General features: G+C 43.7%; 1 protein-coding gene and 1 long non-coding RNA gene across 7 annotated transcripts in view; both read right to left on the bottom strand.

The window, feature by feature from the left end:
• Positions 1–1513: 1513 nt before the first annotated feature.
• Positions 1514–3514, bottom strand: LOC309359644. Its single transcript, XR_014163888.1, has 2 exons — positions 3102–3514; positions 1514–1917 (listed from the first exon to the last, which is right to left on the bottom strand). It is a non-coding gene; the product is annotated as an uncharacterized lncRNA (long non-coding RNA).
• A 10077-nt stretch (positions 3515–13591) lies between these two features.
• LOC309359597 (immunoglobulin lambda-1 light chain-like) overlaps positions 13592–17121 on the bottom strand; it is a 106420-nt gene continuing 102890 nt past the window's right edge. For all 6 annotated transcript variants that reach the window (XM_081893509.1, XM_081893505.1, XM_081893508.1 and 3 more), the window contains exon 4: positions 13592–14151. In XM_081893509.1, the coding sequence (XP_081749635.1) occupies positions 13832–14151 (320 nt within the window). In that variant the 3' untranslated portion in view covers positions 13592–13831. The remainder of the gene's footprint in view (positions 14152–17121) is intronic.

Below are 17121 nucleotides of genomic sequence, written 5' to 3'. Positions count from 1 at the left end.
AATGGCTGGGTCAGGTAGTCTTTTAAGACCTTATAATATTTGGAGGTAAGTCCATCTGGGCCTGGAGATTTCCCCAATTGCATATTCTGAATGGCACTTTCAATTTCCTGTTGTGTTATTCTATAATTCAGGGTTGTTTGTTTATCTTGAGATAATTTTTCCAGTCCATTACTTTTTATAAATTGAATAATCTCAGCCTCCACCTGTGGGCCTTGAGTAAACAGTTTTTTGAAATATCTCTGGAAACACTTTCTAATTTCTTCTGGTTTCTGAATGCTTTCTCCATCAACCTCCAAATTGGTGATAAAGTTCAATTTATGTCTCTTTTTCAGCTGCCATGCTAGTAATTTTCCACATTTATTTGCTGATTCAAATGATCTTTGTCTCATTTGTTTAATTTTCCATTCTACTTCTTGATTAATCAATTTGGCATACTGTGCTTGTTGAAACTTAATTTCTCTTAACACTTCTTTTGACTTTGGATTAAGTCTAAGCTTCTTTTCACCATCTCGTATCTTCTCTAATATCTTGTCTTTTTTCTCATTCCAAAATTTTTTCTTAATAGAATTTTGTTGAATCAGAAACCCCCTCATTACAGCTTTGCTTGCGTCCCAGATTGTTTTTTTATCCACCGAAGTATTCATATTAATTTCAAAATAATCCTTCAACGTTTTTTGGGCCTTCTTCACAATCTCCTGATCTCTAAACAAGGTGTCATTCATTCTCCATCTGAAGGATCCAGCTGGCATAAGTCTCAAGTCCATTTTCAAAGCGTTATGGTCGGAGCAAGTTTTAGGGCAGATCTCTATGACAAATTCCATGATATTTGGGAGCCATTCTTACAAATAATTTAATAGGTTAAGATCTTTTGAAGTACAATAACAACTCTGTAAAGTATGCAGTTTTGGGTTCCCCCTTCCCCCTTTATTTTCCCTTCTTCACAGGTGCTGTTTCTCTCTTTCTATCTCTCTCTTTTATTTACATTTCATCTTGTTTAGTGCACATATAATTATGTACTATGTACTTTTTGAACTTTCAATAAATATGTCTGTGGGCAGGGGCGGGAAATGTCCCCAAGATGAATGCAAGCGACCCTCAAATTTCATAGATGGCTCAAACAGTATCGAGTCTAGAAGAGTAAAGCAAAGAGATGCCTTTCCTTCTGTTGAAAGCTCATTATTTTTGGTGTTTACTTTCCCATGTAGGCTCTTTTGTAAAATAAACATGTGGGGCACGACCCAGCAAAACCTGAGCATTTCAGAGCTCCATTGCTGTCCATGGAAGAGATCCAAATGTGTGCGCAAGCTCTCCCTTTAAAATCAATCATAGCTAAACAGGCAATATTCAGCTATGCCACATTCAGGGTAGACCCACTTAACTAATTTCAAAAACTCTTCTCCGAGTATAACTTTGAATCTCCCACATCCACTTTAATGAGCTAGATTTTTTTTTTTTAAATGAACTCTTCTTACTGCCACTTTTGTCTCACTCTGCATGGTTTTTTTTTAAAAAATATAATTTTATTTATTTGTTTTTTCAGATTAAAGTTTTACAATCACATATCCAACATGCAACATAAAAACAAGATTCCAAAGAATCTCTTGGACTTCCCACCTCCCCTTTGTGGGTCCTATTGTTAGTCATTTCCTCCAGCATCTTTTATAATAATTGAAATCTTTTATATCTCCATTATGTCCAAAATTCACCATTAAACTACAAGTGTTATTCCAATCCTACTAACAATTTTAGCTGTTTACAATGGTTTTTAAGACAAATTATATTTTTTCTTCATTCCTTATTAAAATTTTGGTCTTCCTGATTTCTAATTCTTCTGTTCATTTTGGCCATTTTGGCATAATCCATCAACTCTCTCTGTGCATGTTGTCCCGGTAAGAATGTGAACCACCGTAATCAAATCTGGAGCTCAAGAAAAGGGTGACATATCATCTCAGATGTTCACTTTCAACACTGCAGTTATAGACCTCAAGCCACAATGGCTGTGCTCTATCTCTAGTCAGAGGCAGTATGACTTTGAATGAGAGTTGGTAAAAGCTGTAGGTGGGGAGAGCTGCTGTTTCACTCAAGCATTGCTTGCAGGCTTCCAGAAGGAATCTGGTTGGTCACTGTAAGTTCTGGGCTAGATAGGCCTTTAAAAAGGTAAAGGCACCCCTGACCATTAGGTGCAGTCGCAGATGAGTCTGGGGTTGTGGTGCTCATCTCGCTTTATTGGCTGAGGGAGCTGGTGTACATGTGGCCAGCATGACTAAGCCGCTTCTGGTGAACCAGAGCAGTGCACAGAAATGCCGTTTACCTTCCCGCTGGAGTGGTATCTATATATCTACTTCCACTTTGACACGCTTTCGAACTGCTAGGTTGGCAGGAGCAGGGACTGAGCAATGGGAGCTCACCCTGTCGCAGGATTCGAACCGCCAACCTGATCCAAAAGGACTCTTCCTGTGCTCTTATTCTTAGCTTTGGCTAGGTCAAACCAAAAAGTATTCTTGTTTCATGTGCACCTGACTATTGTGACCTACAATGCCAAGTAGTAGTGTAGTAGTAGTAGTAGTAGTAGTAATAATGATGATGATGAAGATGATGATGTTTCCCCAGCCACTCTGGGCGGCTCCCAACAGAATATTAAAAACACAATAAAATATCAAACATTAAAAACTTCCCTAAACAGGGCTGCCTTCAGATGTCTTCTAAAAGTCAGATAGTTGTTTATCTTCTTGACATCTGATGGGAGGGCGTTCCACAGGGCGGGCACCACTACCAAGAAGGCCCTCTGATGGGTTCCTTGTAACCTCACTTCTCGCAGGGAGGGAACCGCCAGAAGGTCCTCGGAGCTGGACCACAGTGTCCTGGCTGAACGATGGGGGTGGAGACTCTCCTTCAGGTATATTGGGCCAAGGCTGATTAGGGCTTTAAAAGTCAACACCAACACTTTGAATTGTACTCTGAAACATGCTTGGAGCCAACGTAGGTCTTTCAGGACTGGTCTTATATGGTCTCAGTGGCCACTCCCAGTCACCAGTCTAGCTGGTGACAGTAGCACCAGTGATCCAGCCAAAATTAAGCATATTTAAATGTCTATCACTTACCTCTTCAACTGGAATCAGTGGCCCGGCAAAGTGCTTAACTTTGACTGCACTGCACTTCCGTGAATTTACTCCCCCTTATCAAACTTCTGTTTGCAATTGACAGGTGACTGGGGGGGACGTTGCAGACCACTGTTTGATGGCCAGTCTGGGGAAATGTTGATCTCCATAACTACAGACCAGTCGTTGAGTATTGTAAGTGTATTGATATTTCCCTGAAAGGTATTTATGCCACAATTCAAATGGAATACCATACGCAGGCACACAGCATGGGGTCGTATCTCTGGTGGGACACACATCATGCTCCTTCTGGGGTAGCTTGCCCACCTTTGGTCCCCACCTTGCACTCAACTCTTACCTGTGGTTCCTAGAATCTGTCAGGGTGTGAGTGTGGCCATGCTGGAGGAATGGTTTCGACTGGCCACCTCAACCAGGTGTGGGTAGCTGATGCGTCTCAAACCCTCTGTGAGTTAGGGACTTCCTCTACATGTGAGGCCAGAGAGGCCACCGTGTTTGTAGGGAAAGGGGACCCTCTGGTTCTGGTGATGTGCACTGACTTCCATCCCCTTGCCATCCTCTGTGACCCTACTGAGTGGCTTTGAATGTTTCACCAACACAAAGGGAAAAGAAAGCACAACTATCCCCTGCCATGGGGCAGTGGATTTGTAACTGGCTGACACTGACTGAACCCAAAGGGTGCTCATCAATGGTTCCTCTTCATCCTGGAGAAGAGTGACTAGTGGGGTGCCACAGGGTTCTGTCTTGGGGCTGGTCTTATTCAACATCTTTATCAACGACTTGGATGATGGACTCAAGGGCATCCTGATCAAATTTGCAGATGACACCAAACTGGGAGGGGTGGCTAACACCCCAGAGGACAGGATCACACTTCAAAACGCCCTTGACAGATTAGAGAACTGGGCCAAAACAAACAAGATGAATTTTAACAGGGAGAAATGTAAAGTATTGCACTTGGGCAAAAAAAATAAAATAAAAAAAAATGAGAGGCACAAATACAAGATGGGTGACACCTGGCTTGAGAGCAGTACATGTGAAAAGGATCTAGGAGTCTTGATTGACCACAAACTTGACATGAGCCAACAGTGTGACGCGGCAGCTAAAAAAGCCAATGCAATTCTGGGCTGCATCAATAGGACTATAGCATCTAGATCAAGGGAAGTAATAGTGCCACTGTATTCTGCTCTGGTCAGACCTCACCTGGAGTACTGTGTCCAGTTCTGGGCACCACAGTTCAAGAAGGACACTGACAAACTGGAATGTGTCCAGACTAGGGCAACCAAAATGGTCAAAGGCCTGGAAACGATGCCTTATGAGGAACGGCTAAGGGAGCTGGGCATGTTTAGCCTGGAGAAGAGGATGTTAAGGAGTGATATGATAGCCATGTTCAAATATATAAAAGGATGTCACATAGAGGAGGGAGAAAGGTTGTTTTCTGCTGCTCCAGAGAAGCGGACACGGAGCAATGGATCCAAACTACAAGAAAGAAGATTCCACCTAAACATTAGGAAGAACTTCCTGACAGTAAGAGCTGTTTGACAGTGGAATTTGCTACCAAGGAGTGTGGTGGAGTCTCCTTCTTTGGAGGTCTTTAAGCAGAGGCTTGACAACCATATGTCAGGAGTGCTCTGATGGTGTTTCCTGCTTGGCAGGGGGTTGGACTCGATGGCCCTTGTGGTCTCTTCCAACTCTATGATTCTATGATTCTCAGCTGGGGGAGAAGGAGAGGACAGAAAGAGCTGTGAGTGGAGAGGCCTTGTCTTCTAATCCTTTGCACCCTCTGAGAAACTCAGCAAACCTTGAACGGGGTGTGGAGAGTCTAGCTAAATGGAGCCTGGTTTGTGGGGAGCTTGAGGAAGTACCAGCCACCTTGGGCCTGCCCATAAAAAGCAAGTCTAGAGTGAGAGACTAGGGTGATGTCTGCTGTTTCCAGGAACTATCCTTGTTGTGAGTCTTTTGTATGTGAGCTGAGCATTTGTCGGACCCTAGAATCATAGAATCATAGAGTTGGAAGAGACCACAAGGGCCATCGCGTCCAACCTCCTGCCAAGCAGGAAACACCATCAGAGCACTCCTGACATATGGTTGTCAAGCCTCTGCTTAAAGACCTCCAAAGAAGGAGACTCCACCACACTCCTTGGCAGCAAATTCCCCTGTCAAACAGCTCTTACTGTCAGGAAGTTCTTCCTAATGTTTAGGTGGAATCTTCTTTCTTGTAGTTTGGATCCATTGCTCCATGTCCGCTTCTCTGGAGCAGCAGAAAACAACCTTTCTCCCTCCTGAGTGAGAGAACCAAGAGGCTGGGAGGAAGGATGTGTCAGAAGGAAAATGAATCAAAATTGATTTATATGTACCGTATCGGCCCGCATATAAGCTGCACCCGAATATAAGCAACACCTTTAAAAGTCAAGGGGGGGGGGGAAGGAAAAAAGACAATACCCGGGCTGCTTCATGGGGAGGGGGGAGCCGCGCCACTTTGCTGGCGGTGTAAGGTCGCTAATATAAGCTGCATTTTAACTTTTCATAGTTGGAATTTGGAAAAAAAGTGTGGCTTATATTCAGGCCAATATGGTATTAGCAACTTTGTATTAAAGTAACATTTCTTTATGTAACTATTTTTGTAATATTCTGTTTCAGTTGTCAGTTGTCGCTTTAATTTTTTGTACACCGCTTGGCGATACTGTATCTTAATATATTAAGCGATGTAGAAGTTAAATCGTTGATTGATTGACAGGCTGCCAGTGGCGTAGCGTGGGGGGTACAGAGGGGCTGGCCGCACCGGGCGCAACATCTGGGGGTTAGGGTTAGGGGCGCAAATCCACGGGTTAGGGGACGCAAATCCATGGGTTAGGGGGCGCAAATTACTTGCCTTGCCCCGGGTGCTGACAACCCAAGCTACGCCACTGCAGGCTGCAGTGGATTGAGCAGAAGAGACCAATAGCAGGTTCAATGGTCAAGAAGGTGGTTTCTGCATGTTCTGCGGAGCGAAACGAGGGGCAGACGGGGCTCATCAACCTGGGAAGGCATTCCATCTAGGAGAAGCAAAACTCTGATCCTAAACCTCGGCTGCCTTGTGGAATATCTTTGGGAGAAGAAAAGGCTAAGGAGTAAACCTTACACAAATCCAGAGTGGAGTCCCTAAAATGGTTGGATGGAGCCTTGTACACCTCCTTCCAGCAACTCCTGCAGCCAAGCTGGTGACAATGTATTGCTCTGCTTTCCTTTGGGCCACAAGAAACGAGGTTGAGAGTGGGATCTTGTCCTTCAAGTAGCCCAGGACCTCCATTCACACTGCCCAGGCTTGCATCCCGAATGATAGATGCTTATATTTTACGGAAGAGAACAGGAATGACATAAGGATTTAAAGGGCTCAAAAGGTGAAGAATGGGTACATTTGGAGAAAAAGGGAGTTATGAATGCTGCTGCATGTCACTTTAGCAAGCAGCACAAGGCTTACTCAGAGACAAAGAATTGCTGCAAATATTGCACAACGTTATTATTACGACGTTATTATTACCTTGGTTTTCGAATGTAATCCATTCTGGAAGTCCGTTCAACTTCTGAAATGTTCGAAAACCAAGGATCAAAGGACTGTCAGAAGGTTCAATGGGGAAAACTGAGAAACGCGCCTTGGAAGCTGTTTGACTTCCGAGCTGTGTTTGAATACAGTGGTACCTTGGGTTAAGAACTTATTTCGTTCAGGAGGTCCGTTCTTAACCTAAAACTGTTCTTAACCTGAGGTACTACTTTACCTAATGGAGCCGCCTGCTGCTGCCACCGTGCCGCCACCGCGCAATTTCTGTTCTCATCCTGAAGCAAAGTTCGGGGTGAGCTCCCATTGCTCGGTCCCTGCTCCTGGCAACCTAGCAATTCAAAAGCACGTCAAAGTGCAAGTAGATAAATAGGTACCGCTCCAGCGGGAAGGTAAACGGCGTTTCCGTGTGCTGCTCTGGTTCGCCAGAAGCAGCTTAGTCATGCTGGCCATGGGACCTGGAAGGTGTATGCTGGCTCCCTCGGCCAATAAAGCGAGATGAGCGCCGCAACTCCAGAGTCGGCCACGACTGGACCTAATGGTCAGGGGTCCCTTTACCTTTTATAGGTGCTGCTATGGGCCCTCTGTCTTTGAGCTCTTTGCTCTCCTACCTTTAAGGCATGTCAGCCAGCTGTCAAACTGGTTCTGCCTCCTCCTCCTCCTCTCCCATTATTTCCCAACTTTCCCCTTCATCTGTGACCTCCCTCAAACCCCTGTGGTAAATCTACACTGTCTTCCTCTTCCTCCTCTCCACCACTTCTCCTCTGCCCAGGCCCTGACAGTTACTAGGAGATGAGCATCTCCTAATAGTTCACTGCCAAGATGCCAAAGGGGCATGTGAGATTCCAGAAGATATGTTCAATGATATTAATAAAGGTGGTCCAAATTGTTTCTAGGAAATGCGTTGATGCTTCTTCTGAATCAGAGAAAGCTGTTGACTCTAAGCTCCCTTAACTGATCCCAGCACACATTGGCTATTGAAAGCGGTATCATGGTGCTTTAAATGCACGGTGTGAACGTGGGCAGAAATGAATCATAAAATGGTTGGCGGCAACAGGGATTGGAGAGAAGAGGTTGTGCCATAGATGGAAGTGCTTTTAATTATTAAAAAAAGAGAAGAATTTATGTGGAGAGTGGAATTGCCTAGAGCACAAGCCAGTCTTTATGGATCAAGCATGCAATAAGAGGAAATCAGAGGATGTGCTTTGCTCCCTGAAGGTACAACTTCCTGATCAACCAGGAAGAAAAAGTTGTACCTTCAGGGAGCTGAGGACATCCTCTGATCTCCTCTTAATGCTAGCTTGATCCATAAAGACCTCCAACATCTAAGAACATGCCCATCTCGTTACATACTTCTCAGTGCTCTGCCTTTCATACATCACTTTTCAGGTGAATGTCTCACAACCGTGCCACTCTGAATTACTTTATGGGTCCAAAGAGCATTAGAAAGAAATCATAGAATACACTCATCCCCTTACGCAAGTGTATTCTTCCTTCCTGGCTTAGGATAGTGACTAAGTCCTCTTCCCTCTGTTCCTGCCCCCAGAAAGTCCCATTTTGAGGACTTTCACCAGCCTCAGCTCAGCCACCTAGCTTTGGTTGAGCTGGAATGAGGATGTTATGCTGAGCCAGGTTTGGGGACTTAAGGATGTCTGAGTCCAGCTGCATCAGGAATCACATGGAGATCCACCACATCCTAAACTGCTCATCCCAGTGAATCTTTCCATAGGATTGTCCCCTTTCAAGTTTGTGAATTGCCCTGAGATATAGTTTTTTTTAATGAAGGGCGGTAGATAAATCCAATAAATAAAATAAATAAAGGAGGGTATCCCTTGATTTTACTCTATTTTTAAAATGCTAAGGGCTACAAATGGAATAAAAAAATTCTGACTTTCTCAGCAGAAATAATCTAGACCAGATGATCCTGGATTTGCATTTCCTAATGTTGCTTTGGTAGAATGATATCACTCAAATTCGCTTTTCTGATGCATATTCCATCCAACAGAAAGGGTATGTCAAGAGTTTGAGAGTAGCCACAGAAGAGAGCTGCAGACATTTATCTCATTGGCCCACCCAAAGAAAAGGAGGTGGGATACCCCAATTCTTTTGCCAGTAAATTCCTCAACTTTGGGAGTGGGGGAGAGGTGTAAAATGGCAAGATGGGATTTGAACATTCCGGTCTGGCTTCCCTTAAATTTATATTGTTATGTCAAAGATTCAGTCTGGATTAGGGATGGGAGAATTTGGGAGTTTGGGTTTCTTATTGTTTTCAACCTACAGTTAAGTTCTCCACATTTCCACAGCAATTTGAGGCTGTTGGTTTTTTTGGTTTTTGGTTTTAAAAAACTCCTCTTGAGAATTCACCAGCATTTTAGCATGAATTTATCCCAATACACACATTTTTGTATGCAATTTTTTTTGAAACTTAGTTTCCCTAATATGATGCATCTATTAATGTTAATATCATGAAAATATGTCTTTTGGGGACCTTTCCCATAATACACATATTTTTGCACACATTATTTTGTTGGAGGACTGCGTCTGAAAATTTGAAAATTTTGAAAGGATAATTGTGCCTCGATTCTCATGTTGATTTGAGAAGTGTAGAATGGGTAGTTTCTCATTAAAATGCAAACAAAATTGAATTTTGTTCCCATCCTTTGTCTGGATTGAAATGATAGGTTGTTATATCCAATGCAATACATATTTAGTGCGGACCCATTGAAATCAATGGTGCTAGGTTCATTCATTTCAATGGGTCTGCTCTAAGCAGAGCTTAGTTTAATATGTGGAAAAGGACAAAATAAGATGGAAATGTTAAAAAATTATCCATGAGAAGGAAAGGAACGTGAAAAATTCAGTGACTTACCAGTGATGATCAGATGGGTCCCTCATCCCAAAGATGAGCACAGTGACACACTGCTGTACAAAAACCTGACCTTATTTCCTGGAATAGAACATCATCAGCACCTATATCACATAACAGAAGAACAGGCAATGGCACAACAACTTTTGCTTTTCCAAAGTGGAATACCTTCAGTTTCCAAAGAAGCTGTAGTTAATGACATATTGAATGTGTATCATGCTTACCTGACTGGAAGCAGAAAAGGAAGGATGCTTTAGTCATCCATAATAATGTCAAACATTCATAGTGTATCCTACCTCCTCCTCCTCCTCCTTTATTTCTGCGATCCCTTGTAGCCGAGTAAGATTGTCTTTCATAAACACGGTTCTAACAGTGAGTCCGTAAGTGACTGTGGAGGCCAATTCTGGATCCACACATCCTTCCACAGTGGGGACTTGGGTTTCCAGGGGGGAGTTGATCACAGTGAGGGTTTGCCAAGTGTGCCTTCTTCTTAGCATGTTTCTCCCTTTTGTCCTGAGTTAGAGTGTCTTCAAAGTCCATGACACCTTTGGTAAAGGCTGTTCTCCAATTGGAGTACTCGCAGGCCAGTGTTTCCCAGTTGTCAGTGTTTATACTACATTTTTTTAGATTTGCCTAGAGAGTCTTTGAACCTCTTTTGTCAACCACCAGCATTACGCTTTCCATTTTCAAGTTTGGAATAGAGTCGTTGCTTTGGAAGACGATAATCAGGCATCCGCACAACATGACCAGTCCAACGAAGCTGATGTCGAAGAATCATTGCTTTGACACTGGTGATCTTTGCTTCTTCCAGTACACTGGCATTAGTTTGCCTGTCTTCCCAAGTGATGTATAAAAATTTCCAAAAACACCATTGATGGAAACTTTCAAGGAGTTGGAGATGGCCTTTATAAGCGGTCCACATTTCACAAGTATACAGTAAGGTTGGTAGTACAATAGCTTTGTAAACAAGCCTTTTGGTTTCCCTGTGAATGTCCTGGTCCTCAAACACTCTGCACTTCAATCAGGAGAAAGCTGCACTCACAGAGCTCAGGCGATGCTGGATTTTGGCATCAATGTTGGCCCTTGTGGAAACATAACTGCCCAGGTAGGAGAAGTGATTGACATTTTCCAACGTTACACCATTGAGTTGGATTTGTGGCACTGCAGAGGTATCCTACCACACTGATGTCTTTCAGGTATTTCTTCTGATACCCAGAATTGTTGCCTTAGGGGAAGTAGAACGATAGATGTGGTCTTTAGGTTGTTGTCAGCAGGAGAACCATAGAACTGGTACCAAAGACTCACCTTGGCTAGTGGATGTGGAATACATTTTTTACAAGATAAGAGGTCCCAAATATGAACTTGTAGGCAGTGAAGCTTTGTCTATGCTCAGTTTCTTATAAATTTAACCCAATGCACTGGACCGTTCCTTTAACTTCCTTAACTTGCAGTGGGGGTGTTGAGAAATCAGTATAAAAAAATGCCTTATTAATTGGTTCTGGAGGGTTACATCACTAAATTTCAACTAAAACAGAATGTACCTGGAAATTGCGCTAGAACTAAGGAATAAATTGGGAGAGAGAAATTAACATCCCACCTTGTTTCAGTGGATTCTGTCTTTCCAACGGAACCACCACCCTTCCTCTCTAAACAATATAGATGTGCATTTTGATCATACTTGCGCTGCATTATGGGTGTTGTTGACTCCAGCCCCCATCAGCCCCCAGCCAGCATAGGCAGTTGTAGATTATGATGGGAGTTTAATAAGATCTGGAGGGCTGCAAGTTACCCACCCCTTGCCTAAAGAAAGTGACGTTCATCCTATGGAGCAGCACTTTTCAGAAATATTCCATTGCTCCGGTGAGTCTGGGCCTTGCTCTAATACCCCATTCATCACTGTAGCGTTTGAATCCATATTAGGAACCAGTGGACAGGAGGAAGGAAGATTCACTCTGAGATATGCATCCCCCCTTCAGAGCAAACCTGAAGTTCTGCAACCACACCTATTCCCCCACAGGAGTTGATATGGGGTGCATCTATGTTTGCTTTGCAACAGTCTATGTTCCCCCTTTCCCACCTCTCTCCTGTGAGGGACCAATGACCTGCATCAGAAGATTTAGGCTGGATGTGAGGATAGGAAGAAGGTTGATTTCACATGGGCAGGGAACTGATATTTCCTGTGGGTGATATAGGACCATGCACTGTCTATGACGAATGTAGAGTCCCCATATGCTGCTTTCATTGTGGACTTCCAAGATGTATCTGGCTATCTATTAGATGGACATGATTCAGCAGGGCTTTTCATGTCTCTGTGTTATGGGGTAGGGAATCTCAGGCCCAGGGACCAAATACATCTCTCCAGGCTTCCCCATCTGGCCCTTGGGACTTTTCCATACCACTACACCTCTCCAACCACACCCTAAGCCACACTCCACATCACCCTTGCTTCACACTATTCTGGAGCGTTTTAGCCTGACTGGACCTTGTAGTCTGATAACGACTCTTGCTTGATAGAGAGGGATGCATGACCATGTGCAGAAACTCGTCTTCTGTATATTTATTGCTCCACCCACTTTTGACTTTGGCCCCCCCATCCACCGAGGTCCTATAGTTCTCCAGCTCCCTCTCATGAAGACATCAACTTCTTGTAGTGGTGAGCCTCAGGTACCCACAGAGGCTACTTGCACCATGGAGAACCATGAGCAACCAGGGTTCTCAACTGCTCAGTATCCTCCATGCATGGGTACAAAAGGCCCCTTGCTGCTAAGAGTTCAACCTCTTTTTGGCAGGGGCTGGGAGAGTCACATGACCTCAAGGGGGTGGGGCTAACTGCTTGGCAAAACAGCCCTGCCATACCTGTGTTGCATCTCCCCTCCAGGTCACACCTGGTTGTGTGTGTGTGTGTGAAATCAAGTGTCAGGGGATTCCTTGGAATGAAGCCTGGACCCAACCAATCTCCTTTTAAACAGGATGCTGCCTTCAACCAAGTCAAACCATTGGTGTATCTCTTTCAGTACTGTCCATACTGACTGCCAGTGTTTCAGACTGTGGACATTCCCAGCTCTCCTGGGAGATAGTGTTGGGGATTGAAACAGAGACCTTCTGCATGCAAAGGAGGTGCTCTGCTAATCAGCTATGGCTTTGCTCCTCTTCCATTGGACCATCCTTTAGCTGCAGTAGGGCCTGGTACAATTTCTTTCCCTGTTTCTAAAGCAATGCTGTAGGAATTGAGCTTCCAAATATACTAAGGAGCAGACAGGGAATATTTTGGCTGAGTAAGGGAATGTTTCTTCCCACAAAGTAGGAATGTGTGGTTGTTATTGCTGTAAATCAACTTGCTTACGGGGAAAAGTCACTTAGTAAAGAAATGATGTCAGTGAAATGTACGAAATTTTATTACTGTAATGTGTTGACATTCGAAGCCAACAGACAAAGGGGGCTCAAGGGAGACTTGGAAGGGAGGGCTGTAGGGAGGGGAACGACATAGGAAGGAAACCAGACTTTAATGGATAAAAGTAGCATTAGTGGAAATCAGAGGATAGACTTGGTCCCTTGGAAGAAGGAAGGACCATGATGGAAGCATGAGGCCCACAATGGACTCATTCAGCCTTCAGGCAACATCCTGAATGCAACAAGTGCTCCACTGAGTTGAAGGAATAACATGTCAGATTGGAAGGGATGTTTGGGAATGTTTGAAATACCCCCTCCCCCGAAATGATTCTGGGATGCATCCTGATCCCAAATCCACCTTTTCCATTTCCCAGGAGCTGAATTGGTAGGTGGGACTAAGAGAAAACCCTGCCTGATCTCCAGGAAAGCCACAGCCCACCAGTGTAGAAAATGCCCACCTAGATGGACCAATGGGCAGACTTAGGAGAAGGCTGCTTCCTACATTCCCATGAAATCACACTGCTTTTATCACTGCTGCTACCAGCCGTCGACCTGAGCTGAGTGCATTTTGGCTGAGTAACAGCACACTTCATTCTGTGTAGCACAGAGTGTAATATGACAGGAAACCATGAACACAACCTGTTTGAAGGAGATGGAATAAATGAGTGGGTGAAGAAATCACACCGGTGAAATGTATGACATTTTATTAATTTGCTAACATTATAAGCCAACATACAAAGGAGATTCCAGGGAGAAGAGGAAGGGAGGAGGTGTGGGGAGGGGAACGACATAGGAAAGAAAACAGACTTGATGGATCAACGTAGCATTAGAGGAAATCAGAGAATAAACTTGGCCCCCTTGAACATGAAAGGACTCTTTCTTCTCGGCTGCTGGAGGCACGAGGAACTCATCAGACCCATCCAGCCTTTAGGCACAGTCCAATCTCCTCACCACCTTCTCAACGGTCTTCCCATCATGCGTCACTTTGCAGGTGACTGTCTCATAGCTCTCCCAGTCGGACTTTTTCATGCTGAGGTAGCTGCTGGCCGCGTACTTGTCATTCAGCTTGGTGGGCGTGGTTGTCTCCACCCCAGAGGAGATGGTGGCGCCATCAGCCTGCCAGGTAACTTGGACAACGCCTGGGTAAAAGCCATCCATGAGACACACCGCGGTGGCTTTGTCTGAGCTCTTCAGTTCTTCTGGGGATGGTGGGAAGACGTTCACTGTTGGAGGTACTGTTGGCTGACCTGGAAGTCAAGGGGAAAGCTGGTTAAGTGTCGTGTCTCAGAGGAATATTATATAATAGAGACATATGGGATTGCGTAATTTATTTGATTTCATAAAGGAATTGCAATCGGATCCTATTTCCTTGTTTAAAAAACAAAGGCCTCTGGAAGTCATGTCTTCTAGTTTGGGAAGGCTGTCTCCCAGTCCTCAGTGTGTAGGTCCTGGTTGTGCTGTAATCAGAGTGTGTTTCAGAAGCACCCTGTTCTTCCTTTTGGACTGATATATGACACTGAGTCTAACTTACCCTCAGGGGCTCAGAAATAAGAATTGGCAGACACTCATTGGAACACCCCATTGCTGGCCAAGCCATTTCCCTTGTTCCTCACCATTGCACATTGCTGGACAATCTGCCTGCTGGATTAATTTAATTTGTAGAAGGCTTGCTTAAATATACTCTTCTGCTTAGATATATGCTGAGAACCTGCCTTCATTACAGTGATGCCTATTGGGATTGGTGCAGCAGAAAGCAAGGGAGACCAATGTTAGGTAGAGCTGGAACCAGTGACAGGCGAAGCCAACACATTCTAATTTTGTCCCCATCCTCTTCCCTGCTGAGTACTAGAAGAGCAACACTGAGACTAAGGAGGAAAAGCTGACAGCCAGGGCCACCCCCGTAGTGGTTGCAAGTAAGAAAGCAGTCATGTGAGCGCTGGCTGAGGGCACATTGAGGTTGATAGGGTAGCACCCTATTGACCCAAATGGACCAGCTTCCACTGCCTAGTCAGTGGGTGATTCAATATATGCTTCCATAGTTGCTTAATGGGTTAATGCGGCAAGCTGAGCACTGCATGGAGTGTAAGTCTATAGAATCATAGAGTTGGAGAGCCATAGAGAATGAGGAATTATGGAAGGGCTCCTGCAGGTTACCTAGTCCAACATCCTGCTTGCTGCAGGAGATCCAGAGCTAGAGTGATCTCAGCAGAACTCTGTCCAGCCTACACTTGAAGACCCACCATCTTTATAGGTAATTACATCATCATCCCCTTTATGATGGTCAACAAATCAGAAACCCTCTACATAACTGGTTGGTGTTGCTAAACTTGTCTCACCAACTAGAAGCTTATCTTTCTGCAAACTTAATTGGATCTGCCCTTTGGGGCACCAGAGAACAGGCTGTTGTCCTCTTCTGGGTGATAGCCTTTCAGATATTGTTCTTTATACCCCAGCTCAGCTTTTTCTTGTCCCAGCTAAACAGACACAGTTTCTTCAAGTTTTTCCTCATATTTTTCTCACTTATACCACCCCCCTGGCCAACTTTGTTGTACTTCTATAAATCAAGACCAATGTACTTATATGGGCACAAGATACATCCATCCATAACTCTAACTTCTACAGCGGAGGAAGCTGAATCATTGAACACTGAATACTCTCATACTGGGATGTGAAATCTCTGGTTATTCTGATGTGGTTGGGCTATGACTCCCATAATCTCTAAGCATTTGCAGCTGAGAGGAGCTGGAGCTCAACAATGTTTGGAGGGCCACGGGTTTCACATCCAACTGTTCAATAAGGCATCTCCCAAAGTTATTATGTGGACAAATGCAGGAAACATTGACCAGGAACAGACATCAGACAACCATACCTATCACTGGTAACTAGGGACAAATGGGGATGATGGGCTGAGCTCTTGTGAATTAGTAATCTGTTATCATAATCTCATCGCCACTGACCACATTCTCAGCCCTTCTTAGAAGATCAGATCTTTAAAATAGGATGTCTTAGAGGAATTAGCTTTGGTATCACACAGAATTGTAAGAGAATACTATACGTTATAGCAGGGTTTTCCCAAATAGATGTATTTTTAAAAATATATATATATGTTGACTCGATTCCAGTAAATGCATTGGAATGGTTGGATTCTGCCACTTACTCCTGCCATGGAATCACTAATATATTCTGGAAGAAGACATTCTCCCTAAAAAAACTGAGTCTATCAAAACAGGGGGAACCTGTTTTGAGTAGTTGGACTCAATTCTCCATAGTTTTGGCCAGCACGGCTAATGGCCAGGTTTATTGCGAGCTGCAGCCCAGAAAAATCTGGAGGAGTCACAGGTTGTCCCATCCTTGCAATGAACTGATGGACAATTCTGGGTGCAATCTAAGAAGAGTTTCTCTTGGAGAAACCTCTTTGAAAATAATTCAATGTGGTGACATTGTGGAAGCTCAAAAATAGTTCCAGCGAACCTTTCTCAGAAAGGATGCTTGGACTCCAATGCCTTCTATACCCAGCCTACTTTAGAATATCAGATCTTTAAAATAGCATGCCCCAGAGGAATTAGCTCTGAGATCAAATACTTAGTTCATGCGGATTCAAGTCAACATGTGAAAAAACTGATACATCTGTGAAATCGGCTTTGATGGTGGCCATCAGGCACCTGTATTCTCTTATAGTTATAATAGGCTTCTGATTTCTATCTTCAAGACTGATTTCATCTAGATGTCTTAGAGTGTCTTAGAGGGTGACATGACAATTTGAACAATTGGGTGTCTTTAAAATCTATGGCATCCCAGAGTCTAATATCTTGGTTTTGCATGCACTTGTATGCACTCAATAAAGTGGTTCTTTTCCTACAATCTCGCTAAAGTCACTGCGAAAGGCTAAAATTCATAGTCTACTTCTTCCAGTGCAGTTGCATAGACATCAACAGTGCTATTGATATAGATTTTGGATTGCATTTCTCAGAATAAACCCCCCACCCCAAAAAAGGAGAATAAGATCTACCATTTCATTTTGATGAAGTGTCATTCACAAAACTCAGTTCAACTTTGGAAAAACCATTGCATAGTTTCTATCATTAAAGTAAAATCTAGATGGAAACTCTCAGTGAATATTTAAAAAGAGCTTGTTGCAAGTTTATAAACTACTGTATCTATTTTACTCTATTTTTGTTCATTCACAGTCAGGATTCTTAATAGCAGAATCAGTGAAT

Source organism: Podarcis melisellensis (assembly GCF_964234715.1).
Source record: "Podarcis melisellensis genome assembly, chromosome: 16".
In the NCBI taxonomy this organism is placed as follows: domain Eukaryota; kingdom Metazoa; phylum Chordata; class Lepidosauria; order Squamata; family Lacertidae; genus Podarcis; species Podarcis melisellensis.
The sequence above is the reverse complement of the archived record's forward strand: the minus strand, read 5'-3'. Positions and strand labels throughout refer to the sequence as shown.